The 19,261-nt window shown below is 31.8% G+C and overlaps 2 protein-coding genes across 9 annotated transcripts in view; one reads left to right on the top strand and one right to left on the bottom strand.

Moving 5' to 3' along the window:
- Larp (La related protein) overlaps positions 1–17,204 on the top strand; it is a 30,387-nt gene extending 13,183 nt beyond the window's left edge. For 3 of the 4 annotated variants that reach the window (XM_072007384.1, XM_072007394.1, XM_072007367.1), the window contains exons 7-17: positions 148–272; positions 349–538; positions 884–1,438; positions 1,754–1,911; positions 2,223–2,448; positions 2,518–2,685; positions 2,779–3,032; positions 3,121–3,281; positions 3,528–3,782; positions 4,018–4,151; positions 4,237–9,402. In XM_072007384.1, the coding sequence (XP_071863485.1) occupies positions 148–272; positions 349–538; positions 884–1,438; positions 1,754–1,911; positions 2,223–2,448; positions 2,518–2,685; positions 2,779–3,032; positions 3,121–3,281; positions 3,528–3,782; positions 4,018–4,151; positions 4,237–4,740 (2,730 nt within the window). In that variant the 3' untranslated portion in view covers positions 4,741–9,402. Of the gene's footprint in view, positions 1–147; positions 273–348; positions 539–883; positions 1,439–1,753; positions 1,912–2,222; positions 2,449–2,517; positions 2,686–2,778; positions 3,033–3,120; positions 3,282–3,527; positions 3,783–4,017; positions 4,152–4,236; positions 9,403–15,074 lie in introns of those variants that run through there. The other variant, XM_072007376.1, reaches the window with a different exon arrangement.
- On the bottom strand, positions 15,997–19,184 carry Pban (pheromone biosynthesis-activating neuropeptide). 5 transcript variants are annotated; one of them, XM_074111703.1, is made up of 4 exons: positions 18,859–19,184; positions 16,797–18,580; positions 16,285–16,338; positions 15,997–16,191 (listed from the first exon to the last, which is right to left on the bottom strand). In XM_074111703.1, exons 2-4 carry the CDS (start codon positions 17,179–17,181, stop codon positions 16,094–16,096), a joined length of 537 nt encoding a protein of 178 aa, XP_073967804.1. In that variant the 5' UTR covers positions 17,182–18,580; positions 18,859–19,184; the 3' UTR covers positions 15,997–16,093. The 5 variants fall into 5 exon arrangements, with proteins under 5 accessions (XP_073967804.1, XP_071863509.1, XP_073967801.1 ...); XM_072007408.1 differs by having other exon boundaries at positions 15,997–16,338; positions 16,797–17,033; positions 17,409–18,580; positions 18,859–19,175; XM_074111700.1 differs by having other exon boundaries at positions 15,997–16,338; positions 18,859–19,175.
- Positions 19,185–19,261: the final 77 nt, after the last annotated feature.

Here is a 19,261-nt window from a genome sequence, read left to right as displayed (position 1 = left end):
TATTAATAATGATGATAAGCTAATGGGAATCTCTCAGAATATTCTTTGAAGAGTAGCGAAAGTAGACCTGATATTGAATGTTAATACAGAAATAAAGAACTTTAAATCTCTAAACAAGTTATTTTCAATTGACACATTTTTTTTTAGATGCATAAAGTTGGTCTGTTGGATCCGCATTATATGATGGCTTATATGGGGACATTTTATTTTAATAACGCAAATTTTGTTAATATAAATACAACAACACTTAAGGAATTTTTGAGGAATCAAATGTAAGTTTGATAAATCAGTGAAAAACAAAAACAATACACAATTCTCTTCTTTAATATGTAATTTATACTTTCACAGAGAGTATTACTTCAGTGAAGAAAATCTTTTAAGAGACTTCTTTCTACGTCGTAAAATGGACGCACAAGGCTTTTTACCTATTACTTTGATAGCTTCTTTTCATCGTGTACAGACGCTAACAACGGATGTTGGGCTTGTTATTGAGGCGATTATGGAATCCGATAAATTAGAATTAGTGGATGGATTTAAGGTAAAATAAACGTATATTCACAATTCTAATAATGCACAAATCGAAATTCGAATCCAGCTACATCATTTTGTGTCTTTGGTGAAAGAATTGTGCTAGATAAAATGGAAGAGGATTCGCTGACACCATTCGAACTTAATTTAAGTTCAATGAATGGAGTTTGAAAGTAGGCCTCCTCACAAATTCATCCATGGAAAATATATTTTCTGCTGTATTGTAGCGATCGATTGAGATACGAGTTATCAGCTATTGTTATCTTTTATGAAATATCAATTTTGAAATATTATTGCAAAATCTCTAAAATAATTTTCAAGAGTAAATGACTAATGTTATTATTTTTTTTATTAGGTCAGAACGAAAATAGATCCTTTGAGGTGGCCTATCTTGGACGCGACTGGAAGTCCCGTATTATTAGAACCGTCTGATACTTCGAATCCACCTCAAAACGAAGTAATACTCTCCTCCACGTCCGAATCCGATTTTTGCCCTGCTGCGAGACCTTTATCTACAATTCCTATTCCCCCAGTTCCACGCTTTCTTCAATCCAACCATATCTCAACAATAGGAAGGCTTAGTGAATCAGAAAGTGTATCCTCATTGATAGGCGACAGTTTAAATCCTGACGTACCGGAGTTCGTACCAATTTCGAACGAATTGATAGACAGAAATAACGAACCTATTGTTTTCAATAATACGAGTGAATCGTTCAAGACAGAAGAACAATCAGTAGAAGTGACAAGCATTCCAGTACTACGGGGTCACAATTTATTACTGCCCTCGAGAAACAAAGCCTCGAAACCGGACGATAAAATGTCCACAACAGTCCAGTATTCTAGTCCATCCTCCGTACCAGAAGTGCAGGTCAACGGTGAATCACAATCTGTCAATGATGTTTGGAAAGAAGTAATTCTTTTTCGTGTATTATTAGTACCAACATTGAAATGAAATATTCGCGTTTTTTAATCCACAGAAAAAACACTTCCACTTTTACAACTTATTCAAGATCTTAAATTGAATTGTACTTTTTTACTTAGAACTATAAAGAATGCAATGAATTTATAAAATGGTCTAATAGGATTTTATGTTACCGATTAAGTAAATTAGAATATTTTCCCGAAACGTCATCAATGTATAAAAATTACGACACAAACTGTGGATCTATTTCCAACAAGTTATTATTATTAGTAATAAGTAATAACGAGTTCATGAAAATTATAGGTAAGACGAAGAGTGAAATCTTCTCATAAGGGAAGAAATGAAGAGAAAGAAAGAATGGATAACATCAAAAGCGAAGAAAGAGAGGAGTTAGACTTCCAATTTGACGAGGAACTCGATACACCACCACCAACTGGCCGTCACAATGCATTTTCTGAATGGTTTGTTGCTATTTGTTTGACTTTCTTTTGATTATATTATGAATTTTATAGATGCGTCCATAACTTAAGAGTATATAGTATTCATAAAAAATAGTAAAAAGTATTTATCTACTACAGCAAACTCCAGATTAGCATTTTAAAGCAAATTGAATGTCTTCTTAGAGAGAAATTATAAATAAAGTTCCTGATTTATTTTGAACTGTTAGTACGACATTACATTTTTATTTTACTGATTACTATATACTTCTAAACTATTGTCTTTTTCTCAAATTACTCTGTATGTGTAAAAGTTAACATGTGATATATTGTAGGTCTGAAGACGATGAAGATTATGAATTGTCAGATAGAGATGTAAATAAACTTTTAATCTTCACACAAACGTCAGTGCCTATGTCGACGCGTATTCCGAAACACGAAGGTCATGACCGTACTGGGGACTGGACAACAAGAGTAAAAATGACCCAGGATCTCGAACAAGCTATCAATGATGGATTGTACTATTATGAAGAAGATTTATGGATGAAAGATGGCCAAAGGGTAAGTTTAAATCATTTTTAAGAATATTTCTCTGACATGCACAGGTTTGAATTACCTCATTCCTTATAGTATGGATCTTCGTCGTCAATTGGAAGCTATAAGACTGTCAATATGATTAGTCAAGAAGATTTTGAAAAAATGGCTCCTAAAGCACCTAAAAAAGCTAATCCAGAAGTTCCTCCACCACCACCATCTGCAATAGAAGATATGGAAGTGTCTCGTTCGCTTCCAACACAGGTACTTTTTCATTTCATATTTATTTAATCTTATTAATTATATTAATTTTGTTCACATCACATTTTACATTTAATGTAATTATTGTATCCATAGATGTCGATGAGTACAGATGGTCAAGAGAGAAGAGATCGTCGTGTAGATAGAAGTCATTGGAATGATAAATCGAGAAGGGATAGCAGAAGAGGAGTGGTTCCTCGTTTCTTCGCGGTAGTAAAGGACGAACCTTCGGTAGATCCTAGGACACCGCGAAAAAGAAAAACACGACATAGCAATAATCCGCCTGTTGAACATCACGTTGGTTGGATTATGGATGTTCGGGAGCATCGACCGCGTACATATTCCACGGGGTAAATTTACATCGCTAACAAGTTGTATAACAAGTGAAAAAAATTTAATAACAATTTAATAACTTTACATTTTTATTGTATTGTACAGAAGTAGTACAGGGACAAGTCCAATTGAAGGTTACCTTGCTAGTAGTTACGGAAGTGCACCACAATCATTGCCTATTTTTCATCACCCGAGTCATGCTCTTCTCAAAGAAAACGGTTTTACACAACAGGTCTATCACAAGTATCATTCGCGTTGCTTAAAAGGTGAATATAAATTTTCCTTTTTTAAATTATTTTTTATGATTCATGAAATGATATTATCTAAATTAGTACTATAGACGATTAATATTTTTTATATAAGTATACATAATGATGAATTATTTTATTTTTGTCTTCTTTTCCCGACTGAGGAATATCATGAAGAGAAAAGAGGATCTGAAAATATCTTAGTGTACATAAATTATAATTCCTTTGGGTACACAAATTTTCATCGTATTTATATTATTTCAGAACGTAAGAGACTTGGAATTGGCCAATCTCAAGAAATGAACACACTTTTCCGTTTTTGGTCATTCTTCTTGCGGGAAAATTTCAATCGTACTATGTATGAAGAATTCAGGACTGTAGCCAAAGAAGATGCCTCTGAGGGTTATCGATATGGTTTAGAATGTCTTTTTAGATTTTATAGTTACGGTTTGGAAAAGAGATTTAGACATCACCTGTATAAAGATTTCCAAGTCGAAACGATACAAGATTACGAAAGTGGTTAGTATATTTCTTTCTAAAACATCCAACTTGATGCACATTGTAGGTTATTTAGTTATAACATTTATTGTTAGCTAAATGGTAAAGGTGTGCTATAGTAAATGAAATGTTCAGTTGGTATCATAAGATGAATTTGTCTTGTGTGCAGTACTTAACGTAGCAACAAGCATTAATTAAATTAAAAACCGTTGTTTAGGTTGAATACAATGTGCTAATATTCTATTTCCCCTTTTAGGTCAACTGTATGGATTAGAAAAGTTTTGGGCGTTTCTAAAATATTATAAACATTCTGATCAACTTCAAGTAGATCTTAAATTACAGGAGTATCTGTCTAAATTTAAGAGTATCGAAGATTTCAGAGTGGTCGAGGTAAATGTTCTATCTAAACATAAAATATAACACATTTCATTAAATAACATTCCTAATTATGTTGATGTTCTCAATAATGTTACAGCCTCAGATAAATGAAACGTTGCAAGCATTTGCTGCAAACTCGCGATCTCAGGCCGCGAAGAGACGAAACAGAAGTGTGTCCGAAAGTGCAGGTGACGGTGATGCTTCACCTACCAACAGAGTTCGTCGACTATCTGGTGGTTCCAGTACCGTAACGTTACCAACTTCAAATTCTGAGAACAATTCCGTCGCGCAAAAGTCTCGTGTGGACTCAGTGAATCTTTCGCAGTTTCGTAACAGAGCCGGTTCGTTTGGATCTGGACGATTAGGTCATCCTAGAAGACGAAACGACGCTGGTTCCTCTTCCTCGAATATTCAACGAGATTTAAGTAAACAACAACAGCAATCACGAAGCAAGCAAAATTCCGGCTCGTGTACGAAGGCTCAAGAAGTGAGTGGCAAGCCTCAAAACGTCATAAGGGATCGTTTACTGGCGATCTCTAAGACCGAGCAGACGAAATCGGCCACAATCAAGACGGATAGCATGTCGATTTCTCAAAAATGAAATCTGCTTGAAAATCAATGGGTAAGTGCATAAGCACTTACTCGATTTACTAAATTGGATAAGTGCATCGCTCCTGGAATGGATAGGGATAATACTTATCTATTACTTTTTCAAGCGAGATTTTTCCTTTTCTTAGAATAAGTTATACAGTGTGTTAGAATCATTTTAAAAAAATGAACACAAGACTCTTTGTGTGCAAACCGATGAGTCTTGAAAGTGTATCTCTCTGACATTGGGGATCGTTAGAGAAGAATAAGGAATGAACTACCTTAAAAATAGGTCGCTAAACTTCTCCTATCTTCTGAATTCACTGTTAGTGAATCCGAATAGGATTTTAATATAAGCAAAAATATAGAATATATATATATATTCGGCTATTTTTGCTTATATTAAAATCCTATTCGGTTCATCCGCTAGGATACTTTCGCTAAAAGTCCTAGCAGGAAAAAAGAGAAGAACCGCCCACGGAATGAACGAACACGTGAAGAACCCAGACACGATAGCATGTACATACATTTCATATTGCCGATAAATTCGTGTTCGTTTAAGATATTTATTCGAGCGAAATTTTTCATTCGAAGAAATTGGGTTACAGGTCTCTTACGTGTACAATGTATAGATTTATTACGGCATTACTATCGTTCTTCACAAAAGTTACAATTGAGAAAATATTTTCCTTTGTTTTATCATCGAACGATCATTGCTTTCGCATCCATGGAAGGAAATGATTGAAAGATCGAACTGTACGATACGAAAAAACAGAAAATTGAGACTCCAGTTTAATGGATGATCGCACAGTATAGATATTTCAGTAGTCATCAGCATAAATTTTTTAACAATTCTCAAATTTAGACATGTTTCTTCATACTTTATTGATATGAAGAAATCAACTAGGTTCTAAATTCATATATACAATTGGCGAATATGCCTTATCTCGTCATAAGTTATTTTTAATATCGTTACATGAAAGTCATCTCTTTGAAAAAATAATGAAGTGTATATCGTTTCATTATCAAGATTTATTCAAAATTTGAATCGTGTCGGTAGCAATTGGGAAATGTTATATAAATTGGTTGCAAAACGCATACAATTTTTATGATCTATGTATATTTCTGTTTTTTTTAAATTTTGTTAGACATCACATACATCTGTATTCTATTATTTATCATTTTAGATAGAGAATTATCTTACCGTGAATTTTGTGTAATTTGCGCAAGATACTAAATTAATTACGAATGGAAAAGTTCCAAAGATTTGGCTTCATTTAGATAAATTTTTTTTAGCAGATCTTAGTACGTTATTAGCTATCTAGTAACACTGACTAAGCTCTTAAACAATTTTAATACCTAATGAATTGAACCAACTATTGAATCAAACAGCAAAGAGAAAAATGAGATTGTGTAAAATCATAGTAAATGTTATATTGACACATGGAACAATTCGTAGCCGCTGCACAATGAAATATTTTATATATAGAAGCTTATAAAGTCGTTTCTTTACAAATATGCATTTAAATCTGTTAATATTTGATAATGTTATGCGGAAAGTTTAATACTATAAAAAAGAGAAAGTGTAGTGGCAACAGTAGTATCATAGTCAATGATGATAAACATTAATATCATTAACAATATCGATTCTAAATAGAAATTATTTTATCTTCCATTATCAGTAATTAAGATTCAGTTCTATTGCTACTATTCTTATAATTTTTGGGCTAATAATATAAAATTCCAAATTAAATTTTGTTTTTAAATAAATTTCAATTATACTTGTTCTAAAGTTCAATTTCTAATACCTCTAATATTTTTATATAAAATTAGAAATTGAAAATAACGTAATAATTAGGAGGTTCATTCTCAGGTGTTTGTTATATTGTATATGTTGTCTTTTTGCTATTTATAGGAATGAAGCCATAATTCTATTGTCATTTAACTGTTTTGAGTCCCTTTGCATTCCTAATGAACAATTAATCTTTTATAGTTACTGACCAATAACTATCTATTTGTAGAAATGTATGATTACTCTGATGTAGAATTACTCATCCGTGTAACGCAGAATTGATACAGTTATTAATTGGTTCTTTAATTCTACGAAGAATTTTCATCTGATCGGTTGTCTCAGACACACGAAGGAGTTTTCTTTCTTGTTAACCTGATTGACCTATTACGGACTAAACAGTCAAATAATGTATAAAAGTACCGTATAAACGCAACATTATTGAAAAACGTAAATAAAATAACGTACACATTGTTTCATCAAATTATAAAAATGTATTAACAATAATAGATACTTTGCAAGAAGCCTTATTTTTAAAAAAAATCAAGTTAAAAACTCTGTCAAGTGCACATGCATTTAAGTAATTTTCTATTGAATAAGGATTATACAACCAGGCAGAAGTTTACATGCTGAAATAAATAAAATGTATAGAATAAAATTGTTGTCTTTGAAGCCTAGTCTACAAGAAAAACAAATTTGAAATAACGGTTGTTAGCTATATGAGGTTCAATTTGGGGTTAGCTGAGTGCATGTGTACGCATTAAATTTTCAAAGTTGATTTTTTTTAAAAAGAAAAGCGTAAGCGAACAGATTTTACTTTTTATCTATTCAATAAGTCTCATTGATTTATTTTTACATACTGAATAACCTCTAATTCACTATATTATTTTGAAACATTCTGTATATACATATAACGCTAACTTGTATACTATATACAATATTACGCGCTAAAAAATTAGGATACGTAGAAATTATATTTCGGTGATGATGTAGAAATACATTAGTTGGAATAGATGAAGTTTTGAGGTTAAGTAAAATTATTCTTCAAATTTGGCATTCTAGTGAAGCAAATTACAATGTTATTATAACAAAACATCAATGGATTTAGATCAATGTTATTCAAGAGAACAAACGCAAATTGAAAATTTAATTCACGATTAAAAACATGTATTTACACACAATACGAATGGCTGGTTCATTCTCATACACACCGTTTCAATTTTCCGTCGACGTGCTTTATGTATTGTCGTTTACTAGCGAAAGAGTTGAGAAGTCAACGTTCATTAAACTTGCATACAAGTGCCTGGAGACACTGCAAATCTGTTCTCATCTTTTAATATACTAGTCACACACTGACATCAGTCAATGCATCGCGAATATGTTTTCACAAAAATGGACGTAGTTACAAAGGAGGAGATCTTTTTCTTTCTTCTTATTTTACATATCGAACTTGTGTCGTACAATTTCATACTTGTAAAATTGTGATAACTGAAGAGAAATTGCATCACAGAACAATTGCTTGAATCTTTTGTAACAAAAGTGTAACATTTCCTCTTGAACATTCCTCTGTGTTACTCGTGTCTCGCATATGAAATTGAATCATCTTCGTTCACAGCGCCTATACTTCATAAATTCATCTATCATGAAACAAATGTCAGTATGTACTAATTTTCAAGCTGGAGCATTTTTTCATCCTTCAAGACTATTTCAAGAAGATTTCTTCTTTCTAACGTTCCTATATATTCATGGAAATTCCACAAAAGATATAAGGCTTATTTCCGAACAGTTGCCAAGTGTTTTATATTTTCTTATGTTTCGCATTTTCCTTTCTTTTCTCTTTATCTTTTATCTCTTATACATACTGGCTTTATACGGCTTTACTTCTGTGCAATGTTTTCTGGATTAATGTAACGTTTTTTTGGTGTAGAGTGAAGAAGACAGTTTCGTATCAGGAAAACGTAGTGGGGATGGAGCAAGGATAAAAATGTTACACTGATCTAAGGAACATTGCACATTCGAGAAATTCAGTTAGGGTTTCGAACAGAATACAATAGCGTCCGCTTAAAATTGGAATAACCAGAGTTGATACGTATATAAATATATTTCTTCTCTACTTCTAGGAGTAAAAACTGACTTACGTCGATTTCTCAAACAAAAGTGCATTGAAAAGTTCATAAAACCTCACACAATCATAAAGATTTAGGATATAGGATACGCGAATCTTCGTTATTGATTGAAATTGAAAATTCGTTATTGCCACATCCACGAATATATCAATACCAAATCCCCCATTCACAGATCAACTCTGGTTGAGTAAACACTATCTATACTAACATTTAGTGAAAAAGAGAGATGTTCGGGTTTTCCTAAAAATATACCTCCCTCGATAACTGGCCAAATAAAATCCAACTCATGACCAGTTAACGACACACGACTGTATATATTGTTCGTGTGACAAACAATGTTTACTAATAACCAAACAAATTGTTATATAAGTGCATAAAAAAGAACTCGAAATGTCCAAGTAGTTAGCAACAATTTAATTAGAGATATCGGGCTGTCCAAAGTGGTGGAATATCCTACGAAATTTCTTTCTTTTTTTCAGTGGCCTTAAAAGAAATCTGATTGTGCCTGAAGTTTAATGGGTTACATCGAACTTCATCCGAGTTTACTTTAGCCGGAAGTCACCGAGGAAATTTCATCTGTCAAGTTTGAATGCATGAACTCCTTTTGAAGGAATTAATTCAATTTTTGATTCATCATGTGAAATTTTCTCAAATTATCGGAAGCTTAATAAAAATAGGGAGAGATCATGTACACGCAAAGTGTATAAGATGTTTTATAGTAAAACGAATCAACGATTACTCTTCGTAAAGTAATTCTTTTTTTTTTTTTAAAAAAAGGAAGCATAATATTTGCTTCTTTGACTTTGTTCTCGGAGAGGCAATAGATTTCGTAACTATTTCTGGAAATTGGTGATTTTTACATGTGTTCATAAGTTTCATCAGTGATTTCGTGATAATATTATTTATGAGGTGTTGCTTTGTGCGATAAGTCAAACGTTCCATGCAAGTTGTTTCAATTTTTTAAAATCTGAAAATTGTACCTATTGAAAAAGCTCATTTAAGTAAATATAACAGGCGTATATTTTTTTAAAAGTCCATTTTAGACTCAAGGACCGTTTATAAATTCACTTGTAAATTATTTGAAACGTTATAAATTATAGCCGTGATTTTTCATCTACGCAGAAAAACATTTAAACGAAGCAGGTTATTTTTATCAAGACTGTTGGTACAATCTTTCAAACAATAATATTAAAAGTAATTTAAAGTGTGAAATAGGGTTAATACTCCTCCCCATGTTCTCTATGTTCTTTCTGTTTCTTCCTCTCATCGTCTTCCTTTTGTATCTTTGCCAGATCTGAATTTCAACTGAAAGTTGAACCTTACCAATTGCTATGTTACAATTTGTTTTTCAATTATTTATGATTTTCCCATCAAGTCAGTGAGCTTCAGATCAGCTATTTAGTTGGCAGTATATTTAATCAAATATTTGTTGGCTCTTTAACTGAATTATAGTTAGAAAATTTTTATACAATTATACAAGTTATGATTAATTGCGTGTCGATTCTTGTAAAACTTAACCTCATACTGATTACAAAGAAAGGACGATATTTGTCTTTAGGTGATCATTCTAGAGTTCCTACGTCCGTTCGAATGACTTTTGTGCTTGCAATGAGCATTTGACACGTGTTTAAGTCCAAGATGTTGTATTATTCTTTGGAACAGTGTTGCATGATTTGACAAGTAAAAATTTAGGTATTTTTTAGTAGTGTTTTGAGGAAATGTGTCACAGATAATTGTATGTCTTTTTTGTATTTATTAAAAAATACAAAAATTATATATGTCCCTACGTAGTTTTAAGTCAATCGTATAAATATTTTTTACGTTGCATTTAAGAGATACCATTATTTTTACATAGTCTAACTATATTTTTAATAATTTTCTTGAAAAACATTCTTAGAAATAAATCGGTTGAAACCTAACAACCTCTTAAATTGTACATCACGTGTCAACTTAAATTTTTTTATAAGATTTACATATACATTTGCAATAACCATCATTAAGTCTTTTTTTTACAATTTCGAATAATTACGAAATGTTTTGTTATTTATTTTAATCACGTGCCACTATCGTATAAGGTACATCACGGATATCAAGCTACTTTTATATTAGAAGCAATTTAAGAATCATGTACAATGGAAATAGAAATTCAATTTTTTAACCAGACACCTTTTATGCTTCTGTGTCACTTGATTTGTGTTCTTGCTCTTTTTTTTTTCTTTTTCAAAATGTTTCATGAGTCAATATTTTGTAAGGCACTCAATATACACATTTTGACTTGATTTTCTCTAATTCCTACTTAAAACATATAAAAATTACGACACGCGTTAGAAGTTTCTGAATTTATCTTCAAGTAATTCCATACTCCTTTGTCTAATCTATGTTCCCGTTGCAGAAAATGAAGCGATACTTTTTTCATGAAACTATATATTCGAAAAGTAAATAGTTTATCTTAAGGTTTTTCACTCGCAGGTCCTTGCCATTTTATAAAACATTTTCATTGTCCCTACATAAGATTACAAAATTCAAAATACTTGTATTAATAAAATTGACAATTTTTTAAAAAGTAATTTATTAATAGGTGATAATGAAACATATAAAATAAAATCGATAAAACCATCAACTTATAAAGGTACTAACAATAAGAAAAGCGAGTACGATGAAAACGAAAGGAAACAAAAATAAAGCAAAAGATGTTACGTACAGCAATTTCGAATGAACGAAGATCGATTAGCACAAAGCAACAGAGACAAATAGAATAAACGCGGAAACGAGTACTAGAAAGAAAAATATGGTGCCAGGAACTAAGCTGTAGACGAACGAAGGGAACTTTATAATTAAATAGTGAACATCTTATGTACATAGAACGTGTTCGTAGTCTATTTTGCCATTTCGTATACAACGGCGTAGGATTAAACTAAAATTAGTTTCTAAGCAAGTGATTCAATTTAAACTAACAAAGAGCGTATCGCTATAATAAAAAAAAAAAAAGATATGACTGTAGGCTTAATCGAATTTAGATTAGGAGTAACGATAGCTGCCGCTAGGATTCGATTGTCGTTCTTTTTCAACTTCGTCCTCCTTTGTCGTAATTGGTTTTTCAATTAATTTCGTATATGTATATATATATATATCTCGTGGACACCTTTTTTGTTATTATTCTGTTGTTTTAATGTTTAAGCACGATTGTGAAGTAAAGAAGAGATTATATGTATGCACTTGCACGATGGCTGGACGTAATTTATTGTGAAACTCGGGAATTTATCTTTCTTTATCTTTGAAGTGATCACGTTCCAGTGGCTATAACACACGAAGGCTACTTTTCTATTAACACTTTACTTTTACCAGCTAATAGTATATATATAATAAAGAATGATTTTATTTAATCTTTCAGAGCCTATTTTATAAACTCTTCATTACTTAAATTTTGTTTGTTTCTGAAAATGTAATCGACTATATCGATTCTATTAGTAAAAAACCACATCGACCATTTTATGTTACAAATACAAAATTTAGGTCCAGATCATTATCAGAAGATTCAACCTAACTTCATTGAAACTTTATCTGCGATTAATTTCTAAGAAGTTGAATACAACGAAACCCAGTGAATTCCACTGTTAAGGAAAACAAGTCAGTGCAACTAGTTGAAAAATATATCAATTTTTTCAATGATCTGGAAGAAAAAAATTTCAATGTATCTGGAAGAAAGCTATCTTTCTTTGAACGAACGACGATCTTGTAGAATACTGTAAATAATTTTTACCAGAAGTCCTTGGAGTTACGTCAGTAGACGGATGGTCCCATTGTAAACGGCTGAAGAAAATGCACTACATTGCAAATTCTTGTATTGTTACTTATATGCGTACATATATATTCTATATATATATATGTAAATTACACAGTTATACACAGGATACATAATTTAGAAAAGATAAGGACAAGTGAGGGTTGAAAAGAAGGAAAACTGCTTTCTGAAACGTTTTTTTTTTTTTTAATGGGAAAATTAATCCTTGGTTTGTTTCACTTTTTTCCCTTTTCTTCTTGTATCTTGATCTCTTAATTAATTATTGTATTTATGTATGTATGTATGTATAATATATTTATACTCATCTTTTCTTTTAAGTATATCCATTTCTTTTGTTTAGATGTAATGGATTGAAGAAAAAAGTTATTAAAATAAAAAAAAGATTGTGTTAGTATATTATATTTACGTATAATGGTATATTTAGGATTAGAAAACTAAAATTTCTTTTCTTCGGATTTTTCTCTAGGATGATCGATCGTGAAAATTAATCTTTGATATATTGACGACGTTTACAGTTATTGTAATTGGTTTTTGGAACGATTAAACGTTTCGAGAAAAAATTCCGTTCTTAATTTTAAACAAGCGAAAGATCGATTTTTCTCGATTAAATCTTCTTTCTGTTGTTTCGTCTTTCCACGCAATAAAATCGCTTGAAAATTTTTTCGAACGGAATACTTTTCTTTGAATCTAACTTATATCCAAAATCCAATTTGTGACTTTGATTGATACTAATTTTGTATATTGTAATTAATTTGGCAATCATTTTCGCTCAATAACTCTTGCAATTTTTCTTATGATATTTCTTTGGCACGATATGAAAACGATAAAGAGAATACTGACGATTGACAAATCATTAATTGTGCGATGATGGATAAATCATTCGGGAGAGGATTGATTATTCAATAAACTGTAAATCAATCCCTAAGGGGTTAATTATTTATAATCGATAAATCATTCATTAGAATGTTCGTCATGCGGTAATCAATAAACTATTTCCTAGACAATTTGCTATGCAATAACCTATGGATCGTTTCCTAAGGAATTAATAGAAATTAAAGTACGAAGCAAAGTGACTTAAAAATCATACATTCAGAATATCTAAACAGATATTAAAGAAACAGAATACATATGAGTGTAATGAATTGGAAAAAAGAATATTTCAGCATTTTAATCCTCCTGTTACTAATTTTAATTATCAATCGATTATTATTACGCCATAAGCTTTCAATTAACGATTATCTCTTTAAAATAAAAGAAAAAAAAACTAGGTAAAACATTTTAACAATTTTTACACTATACATACATGATTAGATGACACGAAAAATAGATATAAAGTAACAATAATTAGAACCGACTGAAAGCAATAGAGGAAAATAATACTTTAGATTCAAAGAATATATCGGTCCAGAATTTTATTCGAATTTTGTAAGAAACATGCATAGACACGAACTGATAGATTCCTTCGAAGACTATAACTATGATAACCTACTAATATACTCTAAATAAAAAGGGGAAAGTGAATTATTAAAAGAAAAAAAAAAACAGACTAATTAAGAAAAGATCGATGGTATTTACTCGTAACGATGAGTTAACGTGAAGAATGTGCAAAAATGTGAGAAATGAAAAAAGGAAAAACTTATAAAATAGAATCGCAAATCAATTGAAAATATTGATTGAGCTCTCCGTTTGGCGGCCTCGCGAAAATAATCGATTTATTTTTTCAGATTTATTAACCATACCGATGCATACATATGGCGTAGATTACGTTTTTTTACAATACGAGCTACGACGATGATTTTGCATAACATTAACAATTGGAGATCCCGTCAAAACGAAAACTGTTGATCATGTAAATACGATATACATTCGTAGCGTACGAATATTATTATTATTATAAAGAATAGAAAAAACGAGACGAACGCGTGCACGTTCACGTAATATGTGTGTGATAGAAGATTGTATGCGTGTGTAAGAATGAGAGGAAGATAGAGAAAGTAAAATAAAAAAAAAAAAAATATAGAAATATATTATATATATACAAATATATAATTTACATATTGTAGTTGTAATACGCCTAGAGATATTTAAGTAAGGGTGTTATACGTGATAAAACGTGCTGTCGTGTGAACGATTTGTGAATCTTGTATGCGTAGAAAGATTGTAACGTTTATGAGTGCAGTAAATAATAATAATAATAATAATAATAATAATAATAAAACGGATAAAAACCGAATTGCAAACAATATGTATTTTTTCTTCATCCCATGATGTCATTAATGTATATCTCATATAGTCTGGAATCTTTTTAGGTTAAAATATAAATTTCACAGATAATGAATAATAAATTTATTATATTGAATACTTTGTTTTTTCGGTGGAGTGGAAATTTTATTTTACAATAATAAATTTTCTTAAAATACTGAAAAAGTATTTTCAATAAAGTTAAGAAGTTTTAAAGGATGACATAAAATTCGACTTTGCTATTTTTCTCAGGTTGAAATAACCTAAAAATTATTCGAAGCATTAATATCTATGAACGAACAGAAAAAGTTTTTCCATTGAACCATTTCTTGAATTAAAGCAGGAAGAAAGGAGATAGCCAAAATAGGATCGTGTCAATTTTTTCACAGAGAGGAACCACGAGTGCAACGAGATAGGGTTAAATTTCTGGCTGTGGTGAAAGAAAGAGGAAGGAGGCAAAGGGAGGAGCGTAACTACGCGTGTAATTCCTCGACCGGAACTACCGTGGGCCATGTGGCGGCGTAGACTGCGGTCGTAACCATAAAGCTTGGAAACACATCCAGCAGATACAAGTTAACCTTCTGCCTCTCCTTGCTCAAGTAACCATTTACTATCAGACCGGACAGGAATAACAACCACGGTTTTAGCGACTCTATTCTTTTAATTACATGATATTTTAAAATTTGAAAATATGTTATTTGTCTTTCATTTTTTGTTTACCTTTTATCATAATGTAAAAATTGTTATATCCGCAAATAGTAAAATAATTGGAATTTAAGAATTATTATAATCATATTTAAAAATTTTCTTATTTTTAAAAGTATTTCGTAGTAATAATAATTATACCAAGGTTTAAAAAATATGTATCTATCTTTTGAGGTGGGATATTAATGATTTGAAAGTCGAAATGAAAATAAAAACTTTATAGCTGCGCTACATCTTGTTTCCTTTGATCCTAATTATAGTATATTTGCGATATTTGAAAGATTATTTTTTTGGAATAAACTTCTGTTGATTTATTTTTGTGTTGACAATTAGATTTAAAAAGAAATAAATATCTTTGTTCTTTTGACTCTTGACATTGTCCGGTTCTTTTTCCGACGGGAACGAAAAAAATTTACTGAATTAAAGTAGAACAATGCTAAACATCCCTTTATTATAACATAAGTGAATACGTATACTAGCCCATTACCTCAAACTTAACCTAACTTCTAATCAATTACATGTAAAACCAACCTTCATTTCACAGAGAAAAGAGAAAGAAAAAAAATAAAGACTAATGAAACAGGAAAAATATCGGGCATTCCTCGATTATAATACAAATAAATACAAGTCCTTTATTTTCTTAAATATGGTCTTAATTACACTATATCATTAGCTATTAATCATCCAGCAGGTCGAACCAGTCTTAAAAGCGTGCATCATCGAAGTTCTGTCTAGCTTTATCAATGATATTGTGCAACTGACGTCCAAGCCTCGGAGTTGGTGTCCAAGGTACTTTACGTCCTAAACGTGGTGCAAACAAAGGTGGGAAAATTTGTTCCTCCGCATACAACTCTTCCTGATCCTTTGGAAACCCGTATGAGAAATATTCCTCACCTGATTCTCTTCCCAAACGGGGGGTGAACTGCGTTGCTTGACGCCTATCTGATCCTGAAAACAAATTTTATTCAAAAACTCAATGATTGAAATATCAAATATAGATCGATGTTCTTTGCCATTTTTTGAAAGAAAAAATACACATCTTTCGACTCTTTCAAATCATACAGTTAATCTGTTTATTATTGTCTTGTTAAATCTTGGAAACAGAATTAAAGAAATATAGATTTGCAAAAGCATGAATATTCTATTCAGAGAAAAAATATTTAAGTTAGGTATTCAACTTGCATCACTTCTGTAGAAAATAGTTTGATATATTCCATTATCAAATTAGTAAAAATTTTGATTCTATTATAATATGATATTAACGTGAATTATATAAAATAGAAAGCTACTATTTTTATCTTTTTTTTTTTTTTTTTTTGGAAAAAACGATCATGCAATATACTAAAAATACGAAGAGAAATTCATGAGACTATAAAAAACGTATTTCAAGTATAATAAATATATACCTGGAATCGTGATGACGGCCCAACGTGACCCATCGAGCGCGTTGGCCAAAGTTTCAATGTCAGAATCGACCTCCGGTTTTCTGTCCGACCTGCGTCGTCGTCCCAATCGTGGGCCAAACCACATACCGCTGGTGATATCCTGCGAGGTACGTTTGATGCACTTGCCGTCGCTGCACGAGCCGAACTCGTTGCTCGGTGCTCTGTCATTGCTCGTACTACTTGAGGAATCTCTACCTTCTATTGGAAAGAGTATAACACGTACAAATAACGATACATGTGAAAATGGAAAAATAATAACACGTATGTATATGTAGTTTCTCGGTCTTTGACCTAGCTTCCTTAATATCTCTTCAAAATGCATCACGAGAGAGACTGAGTCAAACATTTTATCACAAGTTCCACATCTTAAATGTCATTATATGTAAGGCAATTATAAAAAATTGAAACGATTGAAAAGTTGGAAGAATGTACCTCTTGTAACTGGTAATCAAAATGCAAAAACTTTTGCGAGAAAGAAATAATTGTTTTCTAAATCATCCTGAATTTTTCATTATATTACACCGTCAGAGGGTTGTTAAACTTCCTGTATAATTCACAATCGGTAGAACGTACCGTATTCTCCGGAAACGCAGGACACCAAATAGACCACACATAGCAGTACGCAAACTGCGATGGTCATAAGGCGGTTGAAAGACGGAAACGCGACGGAACCGATCATCGCTTCGTTTGAATGCACGTTATCGCGGAACGTTGTCGGCGAATGATGTCGATACGGTGTTCAGTCGCTGGTTTTATAGGGGTGCAAGCTATCTTACACTACTCTATTTTTCCTTTCTCTTTTCTTTTTCATCCAATTGTCGTTTCCATGGAGTAAACCTTATTTTTCTTCTCCCTTTCCTCGACAGTGTCGATTTCATTCGAAATAAAGCTACGTTCAACTGAAAAAACACCCACCCCCAACCGGGGCCAATCCTGACGTCCCACGAAGCGATTCATCTCAATTTCATCGAGATCTACGCTCCTCCATACTTAATGAGGATCGTGGATACGTCTTGGGAGAACCTCTGCAACCACCCCCATATCGCTTCTTTCGCTTGCTCATCGTTGTTTATCTCTTTTTCTCTTCCTATCCTCACTTTCATTCTTTGTCGTCACCGCAAGACGGAAATGTTCGTACGGATAGATTCATTGACTCTACTGGGATTTGTAACAGGTTTAACTCAATCTCCGAAGCTATGCTTCTCTCTCTTTCTGTTGTTTCCTTCTATTTTTCTCTCTGTTCTAACGGAAATAAGATAGTAACTTTAATGGATCAATTGTGGACAGTGGAAAGAATCTTACGTGGATGATGAGTGTATGTAGAGAATAAGTTGTTGAATTCTCATTTATTTGAAATTAAATCATTTAGAATTTCATTTGTTTGTAGTCCATAACAATAGGTTTCTCCATCAGGAAAACCTACTTTAAAAAAGAATTTCTTGAAACTTTCCTTAATAAATCTGTCACTACTTGTATGTAGTTACTTATTAGAAGTTATGAATTATTAGATAATTGATACAGAAGGTTAATAGTTCACACATAAGATACAGTAGGATTACCTAAATTGCTGCAACCTCTTATAGAATGATTGAATTGATAGTCCTATTAAATTGGCAAGTGACAAGTTTTAGGTTATATACTTAACTTTTCCTTTAACAAATCCATGTTCAATAGGATAATCTAGGCTATTATACTGTAAAATCCTCTTAATTTGAACTTCCTCCTGTACTTTACTGAGGTAATTTCTGTGTAAAAGAATTTTTATATTAGCATTGGTAACCTATAACCTGTAAAATTTCGCTAATGTCATTTGTTCACCTACGAACGTTCAATCAATCTTGAATTCCAATAAAATCTCAATAAAATTGGAATGAATTAAATCCATCCTAACAGAAAACAATTACTATATAATTAGTGATTTAACAGAATTCAAAGAAAGACAAATGCACGTCGAATAATTTGCAAGCATTGAACATTTATCGAAAGAGATGGAAGAAGAGAAAAAAGGAAGACAAAATGTCACCTATCAGATCGAAAAACGTCAGCATAGTACCTTGGCGTTTTCCCTGTCGCTTGTAACAGATCGAACTTGGCACCCCAGGCGATCAGTCGGACAATCTGTTCTCGATTAAGTCTGTCAATTAACCAATTCAATTTCGGGACGAATGAGTCGGAGGAGCATGGAGAGGAGATCGGGCATCGTTCGTATAAAAGCTCGACTGTGCGTCTGGCTATCGACACATTTATCGGTTGATCGTCTTGGAAGCACGCAGTTTAATTTACGGTAAAAGCGTAGTTTATATAAATGCGACTAGAAGACTGCTTTTATGCGAATCTTTTTTGTAGAGAGAATCTGTATTCGTATGTTTATATGGTATTATAGTGTTTTAATATTTTAGTGTTGAAATTTTAGTAAGTACCTTGTA

Source organism: Bombus fervidus, chromosome 1, assembly GCF_041682495.2.
Source record: "Bombus fervidus isolate BK054 chromosome 1, iyBomFerv1, whole genome shotgun sequence".
Taxonomy (NCBI): domain Eukaryota; kingdom Metazoa; phylum Arthropoda; class Insecta; order Hymenoptera; family Apidae; genus Bombus; species Bombus fervidus.
Note: the sequence above shows the minus strand (reverse complement) of the source record. Positions and strands in the feature narration are given on the sequence as shown.